The sequence below is a fragment of the Ailuropoda melanoleuca genome, chromosome 13 (assembly GCF_002007445.2).
Source record: "Ailuropoda melanoleuca isolate Jingjing chromosome 13, ASM200744v2, whole genome shotgun sequence".
In the NCBI taxonomy this organism is placed as follows: Eukaryota; Metazoa; Chordata; class Mammalia; order Carnivora; family Ursidae; genus Ailuropoda; species Ailuropoda melanoleuca.
The window spans coordinates 39,934,576-39,958,688 of NC_048230.1; the positions used below are offsets into that span (position 1 = coordinate 39,934,576).

The 24,113-nt window shown below is 62.3% G+C and overlaps 2 protein-coding genes across 17 annotated transcripts in view; one reads left to right on the forward strand and one right to left on the reverse strand.

The window, feature by feature from the left end:
• TMEM94 (transmembrane protein 94) overlaps positions 1 to 9,683 on the forward strand; it is a 34,114-nt gene extending 24,431 nt beyond the window's left edge. For 6 of the 13 annotated variants that reach the window (XM_019800322.2, XM_034639962.1, XM_019800323.2 and 3 more), the window contains 23 exons: positions 108 to 224; positions 573 to 629; positions 881 to 985; positions 1,126 to 1,290; positions 1,515 to 1,724; positions 2,258 to 2,567; positions 2,829 to 3,002; positions 3,570 to 3,672; positions 3,804 to 4,021; positions 4,761 to 4,942; positions 5,032 to 5,170; positions 5,432 to 5,547; positions 5,683 to 5,782; positions 6,101 to 6,209; positions 6,400 to 6,589; positions 6,822 to 6,899; positions 7,165 to 7,250; positions 7,485 to 7,566; positions 7,809 to 7,957; positions 8,034 to 8,128; positions 8,241 to 8,334; positions 8,517 to 8,687; positions 9,438 to 9,683. In XM_019800322.2, the coding sequence (XP_019655881.1) occupies positions 108 to 224; positions 573 to 629; positions 881 to 985; positions 1,126 to 1,290; positions 1,515 to 1,724; positions 2,258 to 2,567; positions 2,829 to 3,002; positions 3,570 to 3,672; positions 3,804 to 4,021; positions 4,761 to 4,942; positions 5,032 to 5,170; positions 5,432 to 5,547; positions 5,683 to 5,782; positions 6,101 to 6,209; positions 6,400 to 6,589; positions 6,822 to 6,899; positions 7,165 to 7,250; positions 7,485 to 7,566; positions 7,809 to 7,957; positions 8,034 to 8,128; positions 8,241 to 8,334; positions 8,517 to 8,687; positions 9,438 to 9,585 (3,198 nt within the window). In that variant the 3' untranslated portion in view covers positions 9,586 to 9,683. Of the gene's footprint in view, positions 1 to 107; positions 225 to 572; positions 630 to 880; positions 986 to 1,125; positions 1,291 to 1,514; positions 1,725 to 2,257; positions 2,568 to 2,828; positions 3,003 to 3,569; positions 3,673 to 3,803; positions 4,022 to 4,760; positions 4,943 to 5,031; positions 5,171 to 5,431; positions 5,548 to 5,682; positions 5,783 to 6,100; positions 6,210 to 6,399; positions 6,590 to 6,821; positions 6,900 to 7,164; positions 7,251 to 7,484; positions 7,567 to 7,808; positions 7,958 to 8,033; positions 8,129 to 8,240; positions 8,335 to 8,516; positions 8,688 to 8,865 lie in introns of all 13 variants that reach the window. The other 7 variants (XM_034639965.1, XM_034639967.1, XM_034639966.1 and 4 more) reach the window with 7 other exon arrangements.
• A 186-nt stretch (positions 9,684 to 9,869) lies between these two features.
• On the reverse strand, positions 9,870 to 23,770 carry CASKIN2 (CASK interacting protein 2). Of its 4 annotated transcripts, none has more exons than XM_034639973.1 (20): positions 23,616 to 23,770; positions 21,945 to 22,472; positions 17,786 to 17,837; positions 17,160 to 17,257; positions 16,610 to 16,755; positions 16,424 to 16,519; positions 16,201 to 16,331; positions 15,916 to 16,024; positions 15,470 to 15,578; positions 15,163 to 15,257; positions 14,443 to 14,704; positions 14,202 to 14,323; positions 14,051 to 14,111; positions 13,882 to 13,973; positions 13,586 to 13,696; positions 13,406 to 13,507; positions 13,157 to 13,295; positions 11,514 to 12,989; positions 11,202 to 11,424; positions 9,870 to 10,776 (listed from the first exon to the last, which is right to left on the reverse strand). In XM_034639973.1, the coding sequence occupies exons 2-20, from the start codon at positions 22,036 to 22,038 to the stop codon at positions 10,686 to 10,688; spliced, it is 3,609 nt and encodes a 1,202-aa protein (XP_034495864.1). In that variant the 5' UTR covers positions 22,039 to 22,472; positions 23,616 to 23,770; the 3' UTR covers positions 9,870 to 10,685. The 4 variants fall into 4 exon arrangements, with proteins under 4 accessions (XP_034495864.1, XP_019655889.2, XP_034495865.1 ...); XM_019800330.2 differs by having other exon boundaries at positions 21,945 to 22,058; positions 23,616 to 23,763; XM_034639974.1 differs by having other exon boundaries at positions 21,945 to 22,431; positions 23,616 to 23,760.
• Positions 23,771 to 24,113: the final 343 nt, after the last annotated feature.

The window sequence follows — 24,113 nt, forward strand, 5'->3', positions numbered from 1 at the left end:
CTTTCTGCTCAGGGAATGGCTTCCGGGCTGGGGAAGGCCTTCCGTCCCTCCCTCTTTCCAGGTCAGCGGCTCTTTGGGAGCCTTCAGTGTGGTTCGTGCTTCCCCAGGTGAATGGCGTCCTGCCCATCCTCCCCCTGCTCTTTCCAGTCCTCTGGGTTCTGGCAACTGCCTGTGGAGAAGCTCGAGTCCTGGCCCAGATGAGCAAGGCCTCTCCCAGCTCCCTGGTAGGTTGTTCCAAGGCATCTGGGGGACGGTATAAAAAGAAAAAAAATCAGGAGCAAAAAGAGGATGTCAGCTGTGCCCCAGGGAACAGATGCAGAGGTCCAGTCCCACCGTGGGCCCCGTGCACGAGCGGGCCCTGAGCAGCTCCCCGTGTGGCAGAGCCTCCAGGCCAGGCCCTGGGAGGCGGGAGATCGTCCGTCCCAGCACTCAGTGGACAGGGGACCCGGGGAATGCCCAGGTGTCTTTTACCAAAGGTGTCAGGAGCCTTGCTGGTGTGGGGTCCCCACCCCTGCAGCTGGGAGGCCTGTGTAAGGGCGTCTCCCTGAGCTGGTGCCCTCTTCTCCATGCAGCTGGCCAAGTTCTCGGAGGACACCCTCAGCAGCTATACGGAAGCCGTCTCCTCTCAGGTACACACACCTGGGACACCTTCTTCCCCAGGCCCCTGTAGCACCAACCCGAGCTCCCTCAAGGGGGCCCCTCCCGAACCCTGGGACTCCCCTACTTTATGGCCATGGAGGCTCCTGTCTCACGTGGGCAGTGCGCTCTGCCCGGACAAATGCCTCTCCACGGCAGCTTCCTGGTGCCCCTGGACTGCTTCCTCTGCTCGCCCCAGAGGCTACCTCTGGGGGAATAACACGGACTTTGTCTCTCCCACCAGGAAATGCTACGTTGCATTTGGGGTCACTTCCTGAGGGTGATCCAAGGGACATCGCCGACCCTGAGCCATAGCTCCAGCCTGCTGCACAGCCTGGGCTCCGTCACGGTGAGGGCGGGCCCTGCGGGAGGACCCCGCCTCCGCTGGCCTGCCCTGGGCTGTGTCCGGCTGCCCGCCCGCTGCTGAGGTGGACGCTGGCAGGACAGGGAATGCCAGGCCCCCTTCCCAATCCCTGTCTCTCCCTGCAGGTCCTGTGCTGTGTGGACAAACAGGGGATCCTGTCATGGCCAAACCCCAGCCCAGAGACCGTGCTGTTCTTCAGTGGGAAGGTGGAGCCCCCGCACAGCAGCCACGAGGACCTAACAGATGACCTGTCCACCCGCTCCTTCTGCCATCCCGAGGTACAGGAGGAGGTACGGCGGCTCCCGAGGACCCAGCTCTGGGCCCGGCCAGCGGCCTCAGGGAGGGCGAGGTTGGAGGGAGAAGGGAGGCTGGAGCAGCGTTAGTATCTGCTTCCGGGCCGTGTTCGGCCAGAGCCTCCATCCCAGGCAGCGAGGGGACATCACTGCCCTGCCTCCCTGGTCCAAGGCGGCCAGCGGGACCCTGGTCCGAGGCCTGTGCTCCTTGTTCTCCTCAGCCCCACGAACGAGATGTCCTCCTGGCCGGTTCCCTGAACACTACCCTGCACCTTTCCAATGAGCAGGAACGTGGTGACTGGCCTGGTGACGGTCCCAAGCCCACTGAATTCTACTCTCACCACAAAGCACACGGCCGCAGCAAACACCCGTCCGGCTCCAACGTGAGCTTCAGCCGGGACACGGAGGGCGGTGAAGAAGAGGCTGGCAAGGTGAGAGGAGCGTGGAGAACAGCCGCGGGGTGCCCTGGCCTCCCTGCTGAAGGGGCCAAGGGGTGCAGCCCGTCCTGGATGGATGTGGCCAAAGGACAGATGTGACGGCCTCCATTCTCAGGCCTCCAGGCTCGGCCAGGCAGGATGGCTTCCTGAGGCCTCATCCAGGCCCCAGGGCCCTTCCAGGAAGGAGGCCCTTTCCCCATCTCTGGGCCTTACAGATGGTAACTGGTTGGGCATGGCCCTTCCTCCTCGTCACAGCCTTCTAAAGACAGAAAGCTGGTGACTCCCTCTAAAATACCTCCCCCTGGCTGAGAGAGACCCTGCATTGTGCCCTCCCTGCTCTGGCGCCCTCTTCTGAGGCGCTGCCGTTGTTGGGCACAGCTACCGGAAGCAGCCGAAGCCCAGCAGGGACGGGGAGAGGGTTTCTGGGAGGGATGAGAAGAGCGTGGGTGCGAGCATGCTCGCCAGGAAGGGGTGCCTTCTCCCCGGCTGAGGCTCCCCCCTCCCCTCCCCGTTTCCCTGCCACCCAGCCCGGGCTGGAGGGCGAGCCCTACGAAGCAGAGGACTTCGTGTGTGACTACCACCTGGAGATGCTGAGCCTGTCCCAGGACCAGCAGAACCCCTCCTGCATCCAGTTCGATGACTCCAACTGGCAGCTGCACCTCACGTCCCTGAAGCCCCTGGGCCTCAACGTGCTGCTGAACCTGTGTAACGCCGGCGTCACCGAGCGGCTGTGCCGCTTCTCCGACCACCTGTGCAACATCGCCCTGCAGGAGAGCCACAGCGCCGTCCTGCCCGTGCACGTGCCCTGGGGCCTCTGCGAGCTCGCCCGCCTCATAGGTGCGCTGGCCCCCGGCTCCGAGCAGACCGGTGCCCCGGGCCTTCGCCAGGAGCCCCGTCAGCCCTGGAAGCTTCTGACCACCCCCGGGAACCAGGCCCCGTTCGACAGTGCTGCCTAGGCTGGGAAAATAACCAAGGGCGGGATGAAAGGGGGAAAGAACCAGCCCAGCCTGACGGGGGTTCTCTCCCTGCGAGCGAGGGAGCTGTAGGTGCTGTGGGCTTCCTCCCAGACACCCCGAGTTGCTGTGCCTTCCCCTGCAGGCTTCACTCCTGGGGCCAAGGAGCTCTTCAAACAGGAGAACCACCTCGCACTCTACCGCCTCCCCAGCGCCGAGATGGTGAAGGAGACCTCGCTGGGGAGGCTGTCCTGTGTCACCAAGCGGCGCCCCCCGCTCAGCCACATGATCAGTCTCTTCATCAAGGACACCACCACCAGTGAGCCTCCCACGCTCGGCCAGCATCAGGCCAGACCTGCCCGGAGCTTGGCAGGGCAGGGCTTCTTTTAGGCGTCCTTTTTTTTTTTTTTAAAGATTTTATTTATTTATTTGACAGAGATAGAGACAGCCAGCGAGAGAGGGAACACAAGCAGGGGGAGTGGGAGAGGAAGAAGCAGGCTCATAGCAGAAGAGCCTGATGTGGGGCTCGATCCCATAACGCCAGGATCACGCCCTGAGCCGAAGGCAGACGCTTAACCACTGTGCCACCCAGGCGCCCCTTTTTAGGCGTCCTTTTTTCGGGGAGCCTGGGCAGATGAGCACTAGACTGCTTCCGGAGTCTTCCTCAGATGTGGCAGGGATTCGATTTGGGGACTGGTGCTGGGAGGGTGGTGGCCACAGGGGTTGGGGACTGAAGGGTCGCAAGCCCACAGAGGCCTGGGGCATCCTACTCCCTAAGGGCTCCCTAGCACCCTTCTCAGGGATGGCAGGGTGTTACCTGAGGCAGGAGTGACAGGTGGCAGTGGCTAGGGCCGCTCATGGTTTGACCTCGTCCTCCCCGCCTCAGGCACAGAACAGATGCTGTCCCATGGCACGGCTGACGTGGTCTTAGAGGCCTGCACAGACTTCTGGGATGGGGCGGACATCTACCCTCTTTCGGGTTCTGACAGGTGGGTGAGGAAGCACCCTCGTGCTGATGGCAGACAGCCTTGGCCATCTGCCTGCCTGGCTCACAGGCACAGCGGCATCTCGGGGGCATCTTGGGGCCACTCCCCTCACTTCTGCTCTACTTTCCTGGCAGAAAGAAAGTGCTGGATTTTTACCAGCGAGCCTGCTTGTCTGGGTACTGCTCTGCCTTCGCCTACAAGCCCATGAGCTGCACGCTGTCGTCCCAGCTCAGCGGCAAGTGCATCGAGCTGGTGCAGGCGCCTGGCCAGAGCAGCATCTTCACCACGTGTGAGCTGCCCAGCACCGTCCCCATCAAGCTGAGCACGCGCCGCAGCAGCTGGAGCTCGGACGGTACCGTGCGCGTCTGTCCCGTGGGGGGCCCCCGTGGGGAGGGCTTCCGGAGGGCCGTGGAATCGATCGGAGCGGAGGGAACCGTGGGCGCACTGGACCTGGAGCAGCAGCATGGCACTCTCTGTCTGGTGGCCCGGGCAAGTCCGTCGCCTTCTCACGGGTCACCAGGTTCTTGCTCTGCCCTCCTCACGGGCTGCTTGTGACACTCCGGTGCGATGGCAGAGGGCTTTCTTTGAAAGTTATAAAGCAGCAGTATTTATAGACCATTAGCCTTATTCGATCGGACGAAAAGGCCAGGCTGCAGTGCTGCTGAAACAGAGGGACTCAGAGCCACCCCACCCCTCCCCATGCCACCAAACAGACAGACTCACAGAGTCTTATGACCCGAAAGACCATGAGCTGAGGCCAAGGCTGAGAGTGAGGGCAGCCCCCTAGCCCTGGACCAGGGCTGGGCTCTGTCATTACTCCTTAGGACCATCACCTGACTGATGAGTACCTTTCATTGTCTTTTCTCCTGTGTCTGTTGGCTCCTTTATGTGTCTCGGCTGTGTGTGTGTGTGTGTGTGTGGTGTGTGTGTGTGTGTGTGTGTGTGTGTGTGTGTGTGTGTGTGTGGTCCCCTGGGGCCCACATGCTTATTGATTTGGGTGTGGCATCTCTGTGTGTGGCCTGGGCTGCCTCCTGGGATCTGCTGGTTCCTGGGTATCCTGGCTGGGCTTTGTGCCTTGTGCCTACCTGAAGAAGGGATCGGGGAGGTGCTGGAGAAGGAAGACTGCATGCAGGCCCTGAGCGGCCAGATCTTCATGGGCATGGTGTCCTCCCAGTACCAGGCCCGGTTGGACATCGTGCGCCTCATCGACGGGCTGGTCAATGCCTGTATCCGCTTCGTCTACTTCTCTTTGGAGGATGAGCTCAAAAGCAAGGTGGGGAGAGCCATCCCACTCTGCTGCCACCGACCCTTTCTCCTGTGGGCTCGCGGGCCCATCTGTTCATTGCCATCTGCCTTTTGCAGGTGTTTGCAGAAAAGATGGGCCTGGAGACAGGCTGGAACTGCCACATCTCCCTCACACCCAATGGTGACATGCCTGGTTCTGAGATCCCCCCCTCCAGCCCCAGCCATGCTGGCTCCCTGCATGATGACCTGAATCAGGGTAAGGGTACACAGGTTTGTGGTTGGGACGAGGCGGGTGTGGGCAGTTCCCCCTCCTTGAAGCTACAGCTAGAAAGAGCCTCCACGGATCCCTCCCAAGAAGTACATTCCCTTGGAAAATGGCTCTCGTCTCCCTGAGGTAACAACAGTTGATAGTGGAGGAGAGGAGACCGGAAGCAGGAAGTTCTCTGCCATCTTCGGGGCAAGCAAGGGCCCGCAGAAGGCTGACTCCAAGGTGAGGGACAGGCTTTCATCCCCACAGTGTCCCGAGATGATGCGGAAGGGCTCCTTCTGATGGAGGAGGAGGGTCACTCAGACCTCATTAGCTTCCAGCCTACAGACAGTGACCTCCCCAGCTTCCTGGAGGACTGCAACCGGGTAGGATGGCAGGGTCTGTGCTCCTTGGCCCCCCGAGGTAGCGGACTGGCCAGTCCAGAGAAGGGAGGAAGGGAGGGAAGGAGGGAGGGACCCTTCTCCCGACCCTGAGGCTACTGACATCTCTGCTCCCTGCAGGCCAAGCTGCCGCGCGGTATCCACCAGGTGCGCCCCCACCTGCAGAACATTGACAACGTGCCCCTGCTAGTGCCCCTGTTCACCGACTGCACCCCCGAGAGTGAGTACCACAGCCACAGCTACAGGCCTGTGTTCCCGGTGGGCTCTGCAGGAGATATGGATGTCCCAAGCAGGGAGCTGAGCAACCTGAGCTGGGAGGAGCCGGGGAACGCGGGGGCTGGAGCTGTGGGTGTGCCCTTTCTAGGGAGTCAGAAGTGACAGTAGTTATATGATATTCACACTCTTGGGGGGGGAGGACTGTCCCCAAAGAGGGGCCTGCTTCCCCCTGTCTCCTGCTCTCCTGCCCTGAGTCTCTGCCTGGAGCCTCACATAGGGCTCCACCCACCTGACTCTGTGCCCCCCGACTCTGCCCCCTCAGCCATGTGTGAGATGATCAAGATCATGCAGGAATATGGGGAGGTGACCTGCTGCCTGGGCAGCTCTGCCAATGTGAGGAACAGCTGCCTTTTCCTCCAGAGTGACATCAGGTCAGGGGGATGCCCGAGAGTGGGGTTTTCGTGGGGCTGGGGCCTATTCCGTGGCTGATCTGGCTGTGGTTGGGACCAGCAGACCTGGGCACGGTGGGGAGAGAGGGGGTGGGTACTTGCCTAGTGCCATGGGAGATGGGATGTTTGCAGAGTGTGGCTGATGCCTATGCTTTGCCCCTACACTGAGCAGCATTGCCCTGGATCCCCTGTACCCATCCCGCTGCTCCTGGGAGACCTTTGGCTACGCCACCAGCACCAGCATGGCCCAGGCCTCGGATGGCCTTTCTCCCCTACAGCTCTCGGGGCAGCTCAACAGCCTCCCCTGCTCCCTGACCTTTCGCCAGGAGGAGACCATCAGCATCATCCGGCTCATTGAGCAGGTGGGGGCTGGGGCAGGTGGAGGGGGCAGGGATGGGGGTGCCGCGTGGGGTGGGGAAGAGGGACACCAGATCCATCTGGGCTCCCAGGGGCTGATTTCCCTCCAAGGGAGGCTTTCCCCGGCGGTTTCATTTGCCTCCACCCTTTCCTAGCAGGAGCATCTGGGGCATCTGGCTCTTGGCTGAGATTTGTCAGCTGTAGGCCCGGCCACAATCTGTCCCTCCCGGTCCCTAGGCACGGCACGCCACCTATGGCATTCGCAAGTGCTTCCTCTTCCTGCTGCAGTGCCAGCTGACCCTGGTGGTCATCCAGGTGAGCGGGGGCCTGCACAGGCACTCCCCCCAAGGCCCCACTGAGATCTGGGGTGGCAGGCTGGGAGGATGCTGCACGGCCTAGGGGGCCCCATGCCTCTGTGGAACCCCCGGGCTTTTGGAGATGACCCCATCGGCAGAACCGCAGCCCCTGTGGCCCCAGATCCTCTGGGCATGTCTGGGCATAGGGCAACGCAGCCCTGCGGCTCCCGGCATGCTACTGTTTGCCAGAACCTAATCCTGCTTGCTGGGGTCTCCTGGTCTAGTTCCTGTCTTGCCTGGTTCAGCTGCCGCCGCTGCTCAGCACCACCGACATCCTGTGGCTGTCCTGCTTTTGCTACCCTCTGCTCAGGTGAGAGTCAGGCTGCCCCTCCGGGGCCAGGCAGGCGGGGCAGGCCAGGGTCTGCGAGACCTGCTCAGTGCTCACGACCCCGGCACAGGAGACACTGGGGGGGACTCTCCCTTGTCTTATCCCATCTCCCCCCAGACCTGCCCTCACTCCCAAAACTCCTGAAAGGCTTCCCGCGTGGGAATTGGGAGCCAGAGGGTCACAGTCACCAGCCTTCACCCAGTCCCTCCTTTTTAGCATCTCTCTGCTGGGGAAGCCCCCCCATAGCTCCATCATGTCTATGGCCACAGGGAAGAACCTTCAGTCCATTCCTAAGAAGGTGAGCAATGCGGAGCCCGGTGTGCCTGGGCCTTTCCTGAGGAACATGGGTGCGGAGGGGGCCGAGGCTCGGGGGAGAGATGGGGGCTGCCGTCAGAACTTCCCCCAACCGAAGGGGAGGTGGTGGGAGGGAAGGATCCTCTTCCCCCAGCCTGCACGTTTCCTGAAGCGCGTGGAGCCCAGTGCCCGCGGTGCCACCGGGCCGGTGGCCGCGGGAGTGACCGGCCTCCCTTCTCTCTGCAGACCCAGCACTACTTCCTGCTCTGCTTCTTGCTCAAGTTCAGCCTCACCATCAGCTCCTGCCTTGTCTGCTTTGGCTTCACGCTGCAGAGCGTCTGTGACAGCTCCCGTGCCCGCAACCTCACCAACTGCTCCTCCATCATGCTGCGCAGGTGGGTCCTGACCCTGTCCGCCCCCCCAACTTTCCCGGGGCGCAGCAAGGGCTGAGGCCACCCCTTGCTTTGGCAGTCATGCCGACACAGCTCCAGCCTGGTTTGACGACTTTGCCAACGGGCTGCTGACAGCTCAGAAGCTCACCGCCGCCCTCATCGTCCTGCACACGGGTGAGGGGCTCCCAGGGAGCGGCCGGTGTGGAGGCTGGTGGGGCACCCGGGGGGCAAGGACTCGGGTGGGGGGAGGTCTGACGCCCCCCCCCACTGACCCTGTTTTCTCCAGTCTTCATTTCTATCACCCACGTGCATCGCACCAAGCCCCTGTGGAGAAAGAGCCCCCTGACAAACCTCTGGTGGGCCGTGACCGTGCCTGTGGTGTGAGTATCTGTGGATGGAGGTGGGGGAGGGGCAGGGGCCTTTGGCAGGACAGGGGTTTGAAGTCCTGCTTCAGGGAGTTGAGCCAGAGGTCGGTTGCTGCCCTCCTTGAGCTACTCCTACTGAGAAAGGGAAGGAAGCAAGAAGGTCCAGGTTCACGCACGGCTGCCACCTCTCCCTGCAGCCTGCTGGGGCAGGTGGTCCAGACGGTGGTGGACCTGCAGCTGTGGACACACAGGGACAGCCACGTCCACTTTGGCCTGGAGGACGTGCCTCTGCTGACATGGCTCCTGGGCTGCCTCTCCCTGGTCCTTGTGGTGGTCACCAACGAGATCGTGAAGCTGCATGAGATCCGGTGAGCCACCAGCAGGGCACGCCCTCTGGGCTCAGGCTCGTGCCCCAGGCCTATAACCTCCTGGGCACAGCTCCCCACTTGCCTTCACTGCCTGGACTTCCCTCCTCCTCTGGAGTCCTGCCCTGTCCCCCATCTTGGCTTCTGCTCTAACCCGGGCTCTCCTTTCCTGCCCCACCAGGGTCCGGGTTCGCTACCAGAAGCGGCAGAAACTGCAGTTTGAAACTAAGCTGGGCATGAACTCCCCCTTCTGAGCCATTGGCCACAGTGGTCCTCGTTGAGCTGGTCCCAGGGCTAAAGCCAGACCAGTTTCTGAATCTGGGGTGTTGGTATCATGACTGTTTCAGGGTTTCCTCTCGCGCCCTGTGGCAAGGCAGGCCCAGCTCCGCGTCAGACCCGGCTGTCGTCCTAACCCCCCCAGAGCTCACCATGGAGGAGCTGGTGGGCCGTGGCCTCGGCATCAGGACAGTCTGGTCTTGAATATATGACCTAGTGCACTTAGCAGAGGGGCCCTTAGCCTCTTCCACCTGCGGGCTGCCTCCTTTAGGGTCTCTTAACCCCAGGGCCCTCTGCTCTTGGGTCTCCGGGCAGAGCCATGAACCTGGGGGGCTGGGACCTCCATGGCAGCAGCCGTGGGAGGTCCAGACAGGCCATTATGGAAGGCAGCAGCCGTGCACCCTCCCTGTGCCCCACCTGTCTTCCTGGGGCAGGGGCCTGGAGGTGGTCGCATACTTCCCTTCCCTGCCTCTGTAGGGGAGCCTCAAGCTCAGACCTGAAGATGAAGATGACCCCCTGCCTTGCCCTGGAACCTCTTCCTGTGCCTGCCTTCAAGCTGGCCTGGAGCGTCAGTCTTGGAGATACAGCCCAGGGCTCCTTTTGGCCCCCTGCCCTAGTTCTGTGAGAATGTTTTTACTGGTGTATATTTTTTACTGGAAATGAGCCTTTTAGGAATGAATGTAGACTGGTTTGTATTAAAACTTGTAAATTGCTTAAGAAAAACCTGTGGCTGGTCCATGAGGCAGCCACTCAGGGGCCCACCCAAGGCTCTGGCCGGTGAGGGAGCCCCAAAGGGAAGGGGAGGGTCCAAGCCTTGCTCCTTCCCCACTGGCAGGAGCCCTCGGGTCTGGCCCAGGAGAGAACCCTGGGCTCAGAGGTCCGTGGCAGAGATCCAAACACATAGCCTGATCACGTGGAATGACACTTTCATTGGGGTTAGTTGGGATAAGAGGTTAATGGTTACAGAGCCGGGGCCTGGGCCACCCAGATCAGGCTTCCAGCCCCAAGGTGAGCCATGCACACTCTTGCGGTGGCCTAAAGCCCCTTCCCCGTGTCCTCTCAGGCGGTTATAGATAGAATAAATTCCATTTAAAATATATGCATTTCTCTCTGCTTAAAAAATAACATTTACAGTTGAAAAAGGTTGGACTTCAGGAATCTGTTAATCCCCCTGGCCCCACCCTGCCACCTTTGCCTCACTGAGGGCCGGCAGGGGCAGGGTCGGCTGGGGCTCAGCCGCCACCTCGGAGAGCAAGCCCCTGGCCCCTGATTTACATGGCCTGTGTACACCTGTGCAGCCCGGTCAGACACAGCCTCCTGCAGCCTTCTTGTGTGCCCAGACAGCATAGCAGGTGTCAGGAGGTCCTTGGCAAGGGACTGGAGACCCTGGAGGTGGGGAAGGGCAGGGGGAACACCCCAGGAGCCCTGCAGCCACCTCTTTCTCCCAGGGAAGGAAGCTCCTGCCAGGTCCCTGTCCACGGGGCAGGGCTGTCTGGTCAGGTTACACACCGGGAGGGGGCTCTGCTGAGATGTCAGCTGCTGACAAGTCCCCTCAGCCTCCCGGGGAGACTGCCCCCCCCCCCACCGCCGGCGCTGCAGCGCTGACAGCCGCGGGCCTGGAGTGGCAGGACGGACCCCGCTCAGGCAGCATGAGCTTCTGCGCCGGGGCGAAGGCAGCAGGCCCTGCAGGTCACGCTGGGCGCGGCTGAAGGCCACCAGAAGCTCTCAGTCCAGCATGGCATCCAGCTGGTCAGCCAGGGCGTCAAACATGGTGCTGATGTCATCCAGAATGTGCTTGGTGGAGGTGCCGGGAGGGCTGCAGCAGGGAGGGAACCAGGTCAGAGCAGAAAATGGGCCGTGGGGGGACCAGGGGCTGTGCCTGAGTTCCTGGCTGGCGCCAAGCCCCTCATGTGCCTCGCACTTCTCACGGCCTTCCGAGGCAGCAGGAGCTCCCGGCCCTGACGTGAGGGCACTAGGGCTCAGGAGGAAGTGATGCGCTCGAGCTCAATGCCTCCACGTGGCAGCCACCAGGATTCCCCACTGGTCAGATCTGGGTGACTTCAGAACCCGGGCTCCTCCCATTCCAACAACGGTCGCCCCAGCCTAAGGATCTGTCTCCCCCCGCCCCCCCGCCCCACGTGCCCACCACCATTCCCAGGACCCCAGGGAAGAGGAGTTAGGAGGAGCTGTTCCTCCATGGCAGCCCTCTCCCTCCCTGCCCACCCGCCCAGCACCCCTCACCCCTCTCGCTCCTCAGCGCCAATGCTCTTCTCTGCGGCCCTTAACGCAGCTGCCAGGGATGAGCTGGTCTGTTCCAGCCTCTGCTGGGCCCGGCCGGAGCCCATGGCCCCAGTGCTCTCTGGCCTTGGAGGAGGCACGGGGCGGGGACCAAGCCGGGGAGCCAGCTTAGGGCCAGAAAATGCCAGCTGGGTGCAGGCCACAGACACAGGCTTGGGGGCCGTTCCTGCAGAAACAAAAAGGTTGGCTGTGACTTGGATGTGCCGGACGCAACCCTTGCAAACAACACTCCCTCCCATGGGCCCTGCCTCATACCTGCGCCTGGCACCTTGATGAGGGCAGCAGGGGAAGCAGGGGGCTCCGTCTCCCCGGGCCGCCGACTGCCTGCCACGTTCTCCAGAGCAGGCCCAGGGCCGGGCGGTGCGGGGGGCTGGGATGGGGGGTTGGGAGAAAGAGGGGCTGGAGCTCCCTGAGTTGGAAGGCTGCTAGGGTCAGGCCGGGGAGGGCTGGGAGCAGCTGAGGAGGAGGGCTCGCTGGGGGTCTGGGAGGGCAGGGGGGCAGAGGGGCTGGGCGTGGCACTGGCCACTCCGAAGGCCAGAAGTGCCGTCTGCAGCGGCTCTCTCTCCCGGCATTTGGGCCTCCGCTTAACAGTGTCTGACTCCGTGAGGTTGAAATCCAGGCCGGCAGGCAAAGGCGCCTCCCGGGGTGGGGGGCCTGCTGGCTTCGGCCGCTGTTTGATGGTCAGGTTCCCCTCCTCCGCAAATGGGAGCCCCTCCCCTGAGCTGCCCCGAGATGGGGGCGTCCCCTCTGGCCCTGGCTCCTCCTCCTCTGTGTCCGACACGGGGCCAGTTGGGGCAGTTGGGCCGGAGGGCTCCGAGGGGCCTGCTGGTTCACTCAGTGTTCGCCTTCGGGGCACAGAGGCCCCCTCCTTCGGCCCCGGGCTTCCATCTACAGGAGGCGGCTCCGTGGTGGGGCCGGAGACGGAGCTGAGGCGTTTAGGGGGTGGGGGTGGCGGGCCTTTGCGTCGGGCACGAAGGGCAAAGGACTGGCTGCGGGGAGCCCCTCGAGCTGGGGTCGGGCTAGGGCTGGTCCGCGCTAGGGCACTGCGTCCTGGTCGCCGCGTGAGGGTGGCATAGCTGCCCAAGGCACTGCCCGCGGGCCCTTCAGCCTCCCCCTCTGCTTCCCCCTCAGCAGGGCCAGGGCGGCTCAGGCTGTGGGACCGGCGCTTGGGCCGAGGCGGGTCCGGAGGAGTGGCAGCGGGACCAGCCAAGTAAGAGAAGGCACGAGGTGCACCAGGAGGTGGCCCTGGGGCTGGGCTGGAGGGTGGGCCCTGGGGATACATAAACACGTAAGGGGGGGGCCCTTGGCCAGGAAGTGGGGAACAAAGCTTAGGGGGTCGCTCTGTGCCCTCTGGAAGGTTCCTCTCCTGGGGCGTGCTGGAGTCTCCACCACTAGATGGGGGGGCAGGCTGTTCCTGTGAATGACCAGACCCTCGAGAGCGTGCTCCAATACTCTCCTGGCTGGGGGAGCGGGCAGGGGGCAGGGGGAGTGGCTCAGGGCCACCCCCAGCCATGGCTGCCTGTAGCTCTGGGCTTAGCTCGCTGCCCTGAAAGGTGAGGAGGCGTGGGCCAGCTGCAGCCGGACCGTCCCCATTCTCCAGCCCCTCGATAGCCATCAGCTCCGGGCCTCTGGCTAGCCGGCGGCCGCCTTCCGCTGGGGCCTCCCCCTGAAGCAGGCCCCGCCGGAGCTCGGCCAGTCGCTTCACTCCCAGCATAAGCTTCTTCTGATGACCTGCGAGGGGATGGGTAGAGGCCACAGGGTCGGCTGGGGCTGCAAAGGGCCACCACCCTAGTCCCTCCCGGACCCCATTCTCCCTCCTGGACTTGAACCCTGAAACGTTTTAGAGCCCCTTGGAGGCACGTGGGGGCCCGGCCAGGAGGCCCCAGGGCAGTCCTCACCGAGCTTGTTGACCCCGATCTCCTGCAGTTCCTCCCAGGTGAGGTCGGCCACCAGCCCCATGGAGTCGTAGCCGCTGCTCACCAACTGCTTGTGGTACTGCGGCAGCCCTAGCGCGCACAGCCACTCCCGCAGGTCCGCCTGGAAAAGGACCCCGTGGGAGCCGGCTCCCGGGCCATCCTCAGCCCCCAGCCAGGAAGGGCCCACGCGGCACGGCTGAGGGTGGAGGCCGGTGCCGGCCACCTGCTTACCGGGATGTAGTTGGGCAGCCACTCGGCGATGCTGAGCTGAGCAATCTCCGAGGCGATCTTCTTCCTGTGGCCAGGCTTGGTCACGCCGATGGCCGTCAGGTCCTGCCACACAGACTCGTGCCATCAGGCCCCCTCCGATGCCCGCAGGGCCCTCCGCTGCCCTCCCACCATGGCGCCTACCTCGGGAGTCATGCGGCTGATGGTCGGCACGTCGTAGCCAGCCTGCAGGAAGTGGGTGGTGTAGCCCTCCAGCTGGAACTCACTCAGCCAGTTATGAATGGCCTGCGCGTCCTGCGGCATGGGGCAGAGGCTGAAGTTAACAGAGCGGGGTCCACTGCGGCACAGCGTGGCCCAGCCATCCGCCCCAGCCTCCTCTAGGCGCCTGGCCTGGGCAGGGGCTCGAGCCCACGCGGAGGCCCCCATCCCACGCCACCGCACCCCCGGGGCCCCAGCCCACTTCCCAGTGCAGGTCCCACCTTCCCCTCCAGCAGCTGCTCTGGCCTCACGTCCTGGGTGAAGAGCTGCTCCCCAGAGCGGTAGTTAACCAGAGGGCGGTGGCTCAGGTTGTCTTCAGGAGGGAGAGAGATGGCATCAGGAGCGGCACGACGGAGGGGTGTCTACCCAGATACCATTTACCCTTCCTACCTGCCAGGGATGGGGGGTGCAGGCCCGGCAGCACCTGGTCCTCTCCCGGGGAAGGCAGCGGCTAGAAACAGAGAAGGAGCTACTCAGCACGTGCGGCGCAGACAGTAGGGTGGAGGGCTCTGTTCTGGTCCCAACGCCCCCTCTCTCCTACCTGGGCATTCTCGATAAGAAGGCCAGTGCCATGGCCATTGGTGCCCTCGGAACTCTGCCCGCTGCCGGCACTGCGGATGCTGCCCACGCTGCCCTCGCTGCCCACGCTATTCCTGTCACCTGCTGCAGGGGCACAAGCAAAGGGGTTAGAGCCCCAGTTGGCCCTGCCAACAGCTGACTGGCAGCTTGCCAAGGCCAGACACCCACCCCAGTGCCTGGCACTGCCCTCTGGGGGGATGTACCTGGGCTGTCTGGGCTGAGGCCCACCCGAGGGACTTGGCCATAGGTCAAAGGGTGTAGGGGGTCCTCAGCAGGGAGCTGTGGTGTCCGGGAGAAGCCTGCACGCAGGGGGGTGGGGGCAGATGGGAGGCGGGGCGCAAGGACGCCCACCCGCTTGCTGACCACCTCCACGATGCCTGGGGGGAAGTAGCCCACCCGGTCCGTGCCCCTCTGGCTCTCGTGGATGTGACCCTTCCAGCGGCCATCGGGATGCTGCTCCAGCACCTGTGGTTAGACAGGGCGTTGGGGGGACGATGACAGTGATCACTTCCTGCAGCAAACAAGGGCAGGCAGCCAGCCCTACAGCCACAGTCCAGCTCCTCCCCATGAGAAGCTGATGCCCGAGTGCACCCACAGCTCTGCCCTTCCTGCCGGCATCCAGCCCAATCCTGTGTGTGCCTCCTGGGCCTACACACAAGAGTCCCAGAGTCGGCCTGGGTTCAAATCCCAATGCCGCTGCTTGCTATGGTGTCTAGGGCAAACCACTTCAATTTCTCTAAGACTCAATTTTGTCATCTCCAGAAAGGGAACAATTAAATAGTACCTACCTTACCGAAAGGGGAGATACTCAGTGAGATAGTGCACATAGAGACCTCAGCCCCGAGCCCGATCCACAGCAGGTGCCCACGTGAGTGACAGCGATCACTGGTGCTAGCAAAGGAATGCCCGCCCCCGGTCCTCACCGTGATGACGTCTCCTGCCCGGATGTTGAGAGCAGTGGGATCATGGAGGTTCCAAAAATCCTTCAGCGCTCGGACCTTCAGGATCCCTGAGGCCTCTGACAGAAGAGGCAGGGTTAGGGTGTCTTCCCGCCTGTCCTGTCCCCTTCGCAACCCTCCCCCAGGTTCCTGATGCAGGAGTCCCCTGAGCGGCCCTGGTTTGGGAGTGTGACATCTAGCTCCTGGGACACTGTTCCTGCCTCACGTCCTAGTCCCCACTGGAGTGGCTCTGGACCCCCAGCCTGAGCCGGGTCTTCTCTCACAGACTCACCTCGCAGGAGCTGCTTGATTTCTCGGCTGGCCTGGGAGGTGGTGAACTGATTGACGATGTCCAGAGCCGTCTGGTTATATGTGTTCCGGATATTCACGTCCACCCCGCCCTGGGTGCACAGAGCAGCGTGAGCAGGCACGAAGCGCTCTGCTTGCCATTTCCCCCAATCCTCACCATTACCCGGGAGGTAAACAGTCCTACTGTTCTTACATTTTACAGATGAAGAAATGGAAGCTCAGAGATAGGATCGAGGATGAGCTCAAGGACATTCATCTAGCAGAGGCAGAACCGGGGCTTGAACCAGGTCTGTCTGGTCTCCAGCTACAAGGCTGCCGCCCACCCAAACATCACGTTGTTGGTGGAGACCCCCTCCCGTGCTTCCCCACGCAGCACCCACTGGGGGGGCTCCACACCCGTGCGCGGGGTGACCGGGTGCCCACACCCACCTCCAGCAGCAGCCGCACCACCTCTGTCTTGCCATACAGCGCAGCCTCGTGGAGTGCCGTGCCGGTCTTGGTCTGGCGGTTGATCTCGATCCCGGCTCTAAGGAGCTGCCTGTGGACGTGGGGGGCAAGTCACAGGGGTGGTAGGGGGCAGGAGAGGAAGCAGATTGCCGGGGGCTGGAAGAGTGACCCAGAGTCAGGGTGAAGAAGGCCGCAGGGCAGGGCACCGAGGGGACATCACCCTTTCCGCAGGAAGGGGATGGGGAAGTGGGGGGGGGCAGTGGGTACCTGATGACCTCTCTGTGGCCATTCTTGGCAGCCAAGTGCAGGGGCGTGGTGTAGTTGGGGTCACAGGGGTCCTTGGCCTCACCCTCCAGCAGCGCCACACACAAGTGACTGTTTAGAAGCAGCTGGGCCACCTGTGGCGAGCAGCACCCAGGTGGGGCTTCCTCCTGAGACCCGCCCCCCCCAGCTGCCCAGGACCTAGTACCCCAAGAGCCGCAGGCCTCACCTTGAGCCGCCCAAACTCGCAGGCCAGATCCAGGGGCGTCTTCTTTGCCTTGTTGACCAGGCACGGGTTGGACTGATGCTGGAGAAGCATTTCTGACTGGGGTGGAGGAACCTGAGTGAGGGGTCTGGCCCGGCCAGCCCCCCTCCCCCGGCTCCAGAGCCCCTCACGGCGGGCAGGCTCCCGTACCACTTCGTAGTGTCCATACTGGGCGGCCAGATGCAGCGGGATCTGCCCATCCAGCGAGGCGGCGTTGACGGCCGCAGAGGCGCGCAGCAGAAGCCTCACTGGCTCCAGCCGGCCCTGCCAGGCAGCGTAGTGCAGTGGGCGCATGCCTGCAGTGGGGAAGGGGATCTGAGGACGTCCCGGGAGACTGTGGGGCCGGGGGAGGGGACTGAGGAGAGTCTGGAGCCACCCCAGGCGGAGGGGGAGACAGACCCAAGGGAGGGGACACTGGTTCGGTCAGGGAAATGTCCGGCTGTATGGGGCTGAAGTCGGAATCCCGCCTGGCCCACCACAGGTGATCTGGTGGGACCTCAGGCCAGGAAGGTAAGCTGAGCCTCCTCATCTGGGTAGCGGGGTATTAGGACCACCCAGCACCCCAGAAAGCCGTGAAGATGAAAGAGGTGACGCGTTTGCAAGCCGGAGAAGCTATGCCAACGTGTGTTAGCATTGCTAGGACGCGGCAGGGGCAGACTCTGACCACGGGGTGTGGCTAGCGGACACACTGGGGTCTCACCATTGCTGTCCTTGATGTCAACGGTGGCCTGAGCCTCCAGCAGCAAGGCTATGAGCTCCAGGCTGCCCCCCAAGGCGGCATGATGGAGAGCAGAGAATCTGGTATGGTGGGACACAAGGGAGGGGTGTCAACTGAGCAGTCCCCCACCCCCCAAATCCTGGTCTTCCACACCAGACTCATCCCGGAGGTTGGCAGGGCTGAGTTACTTGCCCACTGTGCCCTCGCTCCCCCACCCTGCCAGCCCTGCCGTGGGAGCGCAGAGCAGCCGGGCTACAGCATGAAAGGGCTCAGTGTCTGGGCTGAGAGGCCTGTTTGTCTGGCCTCCCCCCACAGCCAGCCCAGGGGAGGGGGCCGTGGGAGCAGGAGCCTGAGGGCTCCTACCCTCTGAGGAGAAAAGGGGGCCTAGCAGGAATCTGACCCAGGAGGCTCCTCATAGAGGCACTGGGGCTCCCTCCCCTCACTCGAGGACAGCTCCACAGGCAGGAAGGTGGGCAGGAACCAGAGCTCTCAGCAAACACAAGCCAAGGGCCAAGTTTGAGAGGGGAAGGGACCCTAGGGCCCAGGTCTTTCCCCTTACCCCTTCCCCACCCCACAGCTCTCGAGGAGGGATGCGGGCTCACACTCACCCATCAGCATCCTGGTAGTTGACGTTGAGTCTCTTCGTGGAGCCGAGGAGCTCTGGGGGATCAGAGCAGAGGGCATCAGGACACCCTAGAATGATCTGCCCTTACCTGCATCCTAACCAGTTCTCCCTCCCCATGCCGCTCCCCAATCCAGCTGACCTCTTGGGGTGCAAGAAAGCACCTGCCCCATGGCCCTTCGGCTGTCCTGTCCCTCTGGCTCCCCACCCGGTCGACTGGCCCATCAGCTCGAGAGCACCCAGTGCAGGGAGTAGCCGCAGCAGGGGCCTGGCTTCCCTGGGCCCCCAGCCCAGCTTGTTTATAGAGCCAAAGGGGGCGGGAAAGGGGGGGACTGGCATGCCGTGCCCTCAATGGACAGGCCCACGAGTGCATGGTTAGCATTCCTGCCTGAGCGGGCCAAGGAGAGTCTCATTGTCCCACTGGGCCGAGGGGGCTGGGAAAGAGGGGAGAGGGGCACTAGATGCCGGAGGGTAGCGAGGCAGACGCCTGGACTCAAGCTCGGGGACATCCCTGAATGGGGCACAGAGAACGCGGCATCAGACAGACCTGCACCGGGCTGTGTATCCTGAGCAAGTCACTCAGCCTGTCGGGCTTAGCGTCCTCATCTGTAAAACGGGCCAGTCACAGAACCTGCTCACCAGGTTGTGACCCTTGTTGGCCGGCACACCACAGCCGGGGGCCATCACCCTTCCGCGCTCCTTACATGTTAGCCATTACTGTCCACATGCTGTCCTCCAGCAGAACTGGTACAGGCCCCCCACCCCCCCGGGTCCTGTCAGGGGAGTAACTGCTGATTCTGCACCCACAGGCTCCCAGCAGAGATGTTCATGCCCCGGGGCAGAGGGCTCTCTGCTGGGTGGTGGCCAGAGCCACCAGGGGCACGGGCAGGACGCTGGTCCATCCCCCCGCCGTCTGCGAAGATGAGAGGATTCAGGCAGGTGTGCTCCAGACACCGGCCAGGGCCCAGGAGGGGGCGGTCCTTAATGAGTGGTGGGATGAGAAAAAGGAATGTCTGTCACAGGCGGGCCTCTGCCTCCTGCTGGAACCCACCCCTGCTGGGAAGGAGGAGGCCTGGCTCAACCCAGGCTGGGCAGGGTGCCAAGCATGCTGGTCCAGGCCTGCCCTCCAGGCCCTGGTGGGCCCCTGAATACCCCAGCAAGACAGGGCCTCATTCCAACAGGGAGGGATCAACTCGGGAGAGAGGAGCATGGGATGGGGAGAGAGGGGACAGCTACATTTAGGACTGAGCCGAATAACACTATATGCGACGCGGAAAAGGTAAATACAGAGCTGGGCAGTCACAGAAGGGGTGAGGGTGTGGGGGCCGCTGGAAAGAAATGGAGGCCTCCCAGGCTTCCTCTAGCCCCCCTCGGAAAGTCCTTGTCACACACAGCCAGTCAGGGAACGGAAAGGAGAGGGGCTTTAGGAGCCGGAAATGTGTGGTCCAAATTCTCCCCCTTACTAGCTGTGCGACCTTGGCCAGCAAGGGTACCTCTGTGAGCCTCACGGAAGACGATGAGGTTGGCAGGAAGGAGAAAAGTCCCTCCACCTGCTGCCAGTCCTGGCCAGTCCGGGATGGGGCAGCTCAGCAGTGAGATACAGTCCCTCCGGGGAGTGGCAGGACAATGTGACAGGAGGGACAGACAGGAACAGGGGCAGGGCCAGGCTGGGTGGCTCTGTTCTTTCCAGAACAATGGCCGGAAAGGCGGTGGGGGAGAGAGGCTCAGAGTGACTGGGCTAGGGACCTTGGCTGGAGGGCGGAGGGTCCTGGTTCCTGGCAGTGGTTCCAGCCACTTCCCCTGCAGCACAGCCTTCTTCCCGGCCCGGCTCTGGGGGTGGAAGGGTCGCTCCTGATTTAGGCTCAGGCAGAGGATGTGAGCTCATTGGGCCACCCTCAGCCCACTCCATTTCCTCTGGCCAGAGAAGGAGACAGCTCAGAAAAGGGAGCAGGGGAGGGAGGGAGGGCAGGGGCAAGGCCAGGGCAACTGCACCCTTCTCCTCCCAGCCACCTGCTCTGTCAAGAGGACCAGGGCAGGCAGGGAATGCCAACCCCCCAGTGACCACATAGCAAATGGAGGAGGCTAAGGGAGCATCTCTCTTTGGCCAGCCAGAAGGCTCCAGCCACCCACCAGAAGGAAAAAGGGGAGCCCTGACACCTCCTTTTCCATCAGTTTCCTTTGCCCCTCTGTGATACCGAGCAGGAATTCCCAGCTTCCCTTCTGAGGACTGCTTTAGAGTCACCTGGAGAACTTTCTGATTCGCAGGGTCTCAAGATCTCTGTGACGATTATTCTAATTCTGAGGGAGAACAGAGAATCTGTGCTTTCAGAACAATCACTAGGTAATTCTGATGGGCAGCCAAGTGTAGGAGTGGAGGGGAAAGGACAGGAACATAATGGCTGTGTGACCTTGGGCAAGTAACTAATCATCTCTGAGTGTCGGTTTCCTTATCTGTGAAGTAGATATAGCAATACCCATCTCATGGGGAATCGAGGGCTTATGGTATTTCATAACCTCTAGAATCTACAAACATCACCTTGTGATCTTGTTTTTGTACCAGCTTTCCCAGCTTTTCAGAGGACTGGGAGGGCAGGCTCGGGGCCAGGGCTTCACAAGGAGTCCCAGGACCCTGTCACTCTGTGTCCTTGCCTACACAATGTACCAGTCCCCTTTGGGGCTAAAGGAAGGAATCTCTTCCTCCACAGGCATTTCCCCTGGGGCACAGGGCACCTTGCCAGAGCCTAGGAGCCTGGCTGTGTGGTTCCTGCCACCAGCCTCCAGACCCTACCCGCTTGCCCTCCTGAGGCCCTTACTTTGAGGCCCCAGAGCTGTGAGGCCAGCAGCAGCTCAACCAAGGCCCTACTGGGCAGGTCGCCAAAAACAACACAGAGGTGAGGGGAAGAGGGGGAGTGGCTCCCACTCTTGGGCCTCCAGGGCCCTCCCGAGACCTCTCTGACACCTTCCTTCCATCGTGCTCACCCTGTATCCACTTCCCCAGGGCACAGGGGCCACACCACCTGTCCTCCTCTCCACCCCGAGGCCCAGCTCCATCTCCCCATACCCTGCGTCTCTTGCCCTGGTGTGCAAGTGGGTGCACACACATGTGCACATCTCCCAGGCCCTTCAAATCCATCCTTCTGGCACCCCAAACTCCCAGGTGTGGGTGAGGATAATTAGATGTCTTCATGCAGTCTAGGGGACCCCTTCTTGTGCACAGGGCTAAGGTGTGTCTTAGGGCTACAGCACTCTGAGGGAACCCTCCCTCCCCAAGCCCCAGTCTCGTGGCAGGAGCTACTTCCTACCCCTGCTGGTCTAGAAACTCAGGGGACAAGTCCAGTGTCCTCCTGGGACAGCTCAGAGAACTTGCCCTGAAGCCCAGAGGTTGGGGGCGGGGGGAATCTCACCACAGAGGTACCCAAGAAATGGGGTTCAGGTGTGGCCACCCATGCATGGAGCCCTCACAACCCTGTCAAGACTAGAGACCCAGGCTTTGGAGAAACCTCTAGAAAGTTAGCTTTGGCCACACACTTCCAGGGGACATAGGCAGTTAAGTCAAGGGGAAGGGACTTTAGGACGTGCTGAGATAGTGATGAACTCTGCTTTAAGCAGTAGAGCTCTTATTAAAAGCTATCTTATGGGCATCCCCAATAAGCTGCCATAAATGCAGAGATGCTATTGTTGAGTTGGGGGATGGGGTTGGAACTCTAGCTATTCAGTCTTTCCCAACCCCACTGCCAGAAATCTGCCTCCAAAGACTACGTCAGAAAAACCACCTGCTACAGGCAACTCCACGAGGGCAGGAATTTCAGTCTGTTTTATTCACTGCTGCCACATAATGGCCCGGTGCCTAGAACAAAGCCTGGCACACAGCAGAAACTTAAAAAAAAACTCAAAGGAATGTATTTCAGCCCATTCACTTTACAGGTAAGGAAACTGAGGCCCAGAGAGGCTAAGTGATTTGCCTAAGGATACAAAGCAAGGGGTGACCCAACATCCTCTCTGGCTCTCCCACTGAGGCATTCCTTACAGAACAGACAGTCCTCCCACCACAAGTCCCCAGATCACAGTGACCCACAAGCCTCTCTCTGTAGGCTGAGCACTCAGGGCAGGGTCTCAGCTAGACGGTCACCCCACCAAGCACTCACTTGTCTTTGTAGCCTTGACCTTAGCCACCAGTTTCTGCACACCAGTCACATCTCCGTTCTTGACGGCAACGATCAGGTCCTGTTCACGACCCATTCCGGTCCCTGGGCTGGGCTCTGTGATCAGGAGTCCAGGGCAGAGGCAGGAAAATTTTAGGTCTAAGCCAAAGCGTCAGGGTGCCATGCCTTGGCCCTTTGGGGGGCCAGGCGTCCTGGGGGAGCAAGTCTGGCTTCTTGTTAGGCACTGACGGGTGCTCCCTCAAAGTGTTTCATGAACAACCACCACAAGCAGGAAAACCGATCTCTGAGGGGGTGGTGGCCGCGTGGAAACCCGGACAGAAATCTGCTCGCCGCGTCTGACAGCCCAGGGATGAGCTGGGACTGGGCACGCCAATCTTCCCGGGGTGGCTCAGGAGCACCAGTGCCCACCCGGAGCGCAGTCAGCATTCCCTCGGGCCTCAGGAAGCAGCAGTGGACAAGTCTCAGGGGTCTGGAAAAGGTGCAGTGCCTCTGCTGCAGGCGGGGCCAGGCCTGCAAGGGTCCCAGAAGTGGGGCTCAGAAGGGTAGGACAGGGCTTCCAGGGAGCCCCCGAACCACCCGAGCTGCCCTTCTGAGTCAAGGAAGGGCCAAGCCACTCAAAGCGGGAAGACAGCTGCCAGGCATGAGAGGAGTATCTGGGGGGAGGCGGTGACTTTCTGGGAGAGGGAGGCTGAGTCACTAAGGCCCCAGGGCACCTGGCAGCACCTCAACCTGGGGCAGGAGGGGCCCTGGCAGCACGACACACTGGGGCAGGCTGGGCCAGCAGCCTGTTCTCCACAGCCCGGGGCTCTAACACCCACAGACAACTGGTGGGCCAGGAGGTGGGGCCTGGAAGGGTCAGGCACAGGCAGACAGGCAAGGGTCACTCCCTATGGAAGGTGCATACCCCCAGACTCCTCCCAATCTAAGCTTTACTATAATAGCTGGATGCCCTAGCCCCAGGCTCTTTACGAATTCAGAGGGTGGAGTGGGGAGCTTATAGCTCCCCATTTCTGGCAGGGGTCTGACTGCTGGACCGGGAGCCTTTACAGCACCTGTTGCTGACCCATCCTCACCCCTTGTGCGGGATGGGGAAGCAGCTGGGCAGAGAACAGAGACAAGAGCTGGGGCATGCTGGCAGATGGGGCTGCCTGACCCCCCAAGCCTGAACCTGAGGCCCGGAGCCCCGACTTCGCTGCAGAAAAGCTTACATCAGTTCTCAGTGGCCAGGAATTTGTTGCCCCAGCCCTGTGGCATGAGACCCATGCAGGCCTGGGGCCCTAGCTGGGGTCTCCTTACTCCTAGAACGTCCCAAGCCCAACCCAGATGGCACTCTTGCTCTTGCCCGCAGCCGACACAGGAGGAGGACGCCCCTGGTAGTGCTTGGGGTCGGGCTGGCTCCCCCGCCCCCCGGAATGCCCGTCCAGCGCCGCGCAATCCCCCCAACCCAGCCCAACCCAGGCCGACCCGGGAAACAAAGCGGTGGGAGCTACCGGGAGAGCCAAGCGCCGGAGGGATTGATGCGGGAAGACGGAACAGGAGCGCGAGGAGGACGGAAGGAACAGAGAGACGAAGGCGCCCGCGGATCCCGAAAGAAAAGTTAGTTTGTGCCCGCCCTCAAAGGTGCTGACCCCCCGCGCAGGCCCGCAGTCTCACCTCTCCCAGCTGCCCCGCTGGGGGTCTGGCTGGCCCTTCTCGGTCCCTGGCACTCTGGACGGTGGCTCTCACCGCCCCCCTTAGCCCTTTTCTCCTCCTTCTCCTCCTTTTCCAAGACCGGCTCGGCGCCTCCCGCAGGAAATCCCGCCCCTCCCCCCTCCCTCCCGCCGGATCGGGAGCAGAGGGACTGTCCCGGCCGCGCAGTCGGGCTGTCAGTCAGCGTATGCGGCCCCGCCCCCATCCGTACCAGACCCCGCCCCCACCGCTGTCGTCCGGACCTGGCACGCTGGCCGGGTCAGCGCATGCGCCCAGGTGAAGCGGCGTGGTTAGGGCGAGGAGTGCGCGCCCTGCATCCAGGTTGCTGTACCGCCGCAACCTGGGGCCCTAGAGTTCAAACCCAAGGGCGAGATGCCCTGTTTATGACTGAGCAGGAGCGAAGACGTGACGTGAAGGGGTCTGGAAACCGACACCTGGGGACCCCACTTGGGAAGCCCCCCC

Coding starts and splice junctions, on each gene's coding strand:
- CASKIN2 (XM_034639973.1), bottom strand. CDS start 22,038: ATGGGTCGTGAACAGGACCTGATCGTTGCCGTCAAGAACGGAGATGTG. Junction 17,838..21,944: donor GGTCAAGGCTACAAAGACAA/GTGAGTGCTTGG, acceptor CTGATCCCCCAG/AGCTCCTCGGCTCCACGAAG. Junction 16,520..16,609: donor AGTATGGACACTACGAAGTG/GTACGGGAGCCT, acceptor CCTCCACCCCAG/TCAGAAATGCTTCTCCAGCA.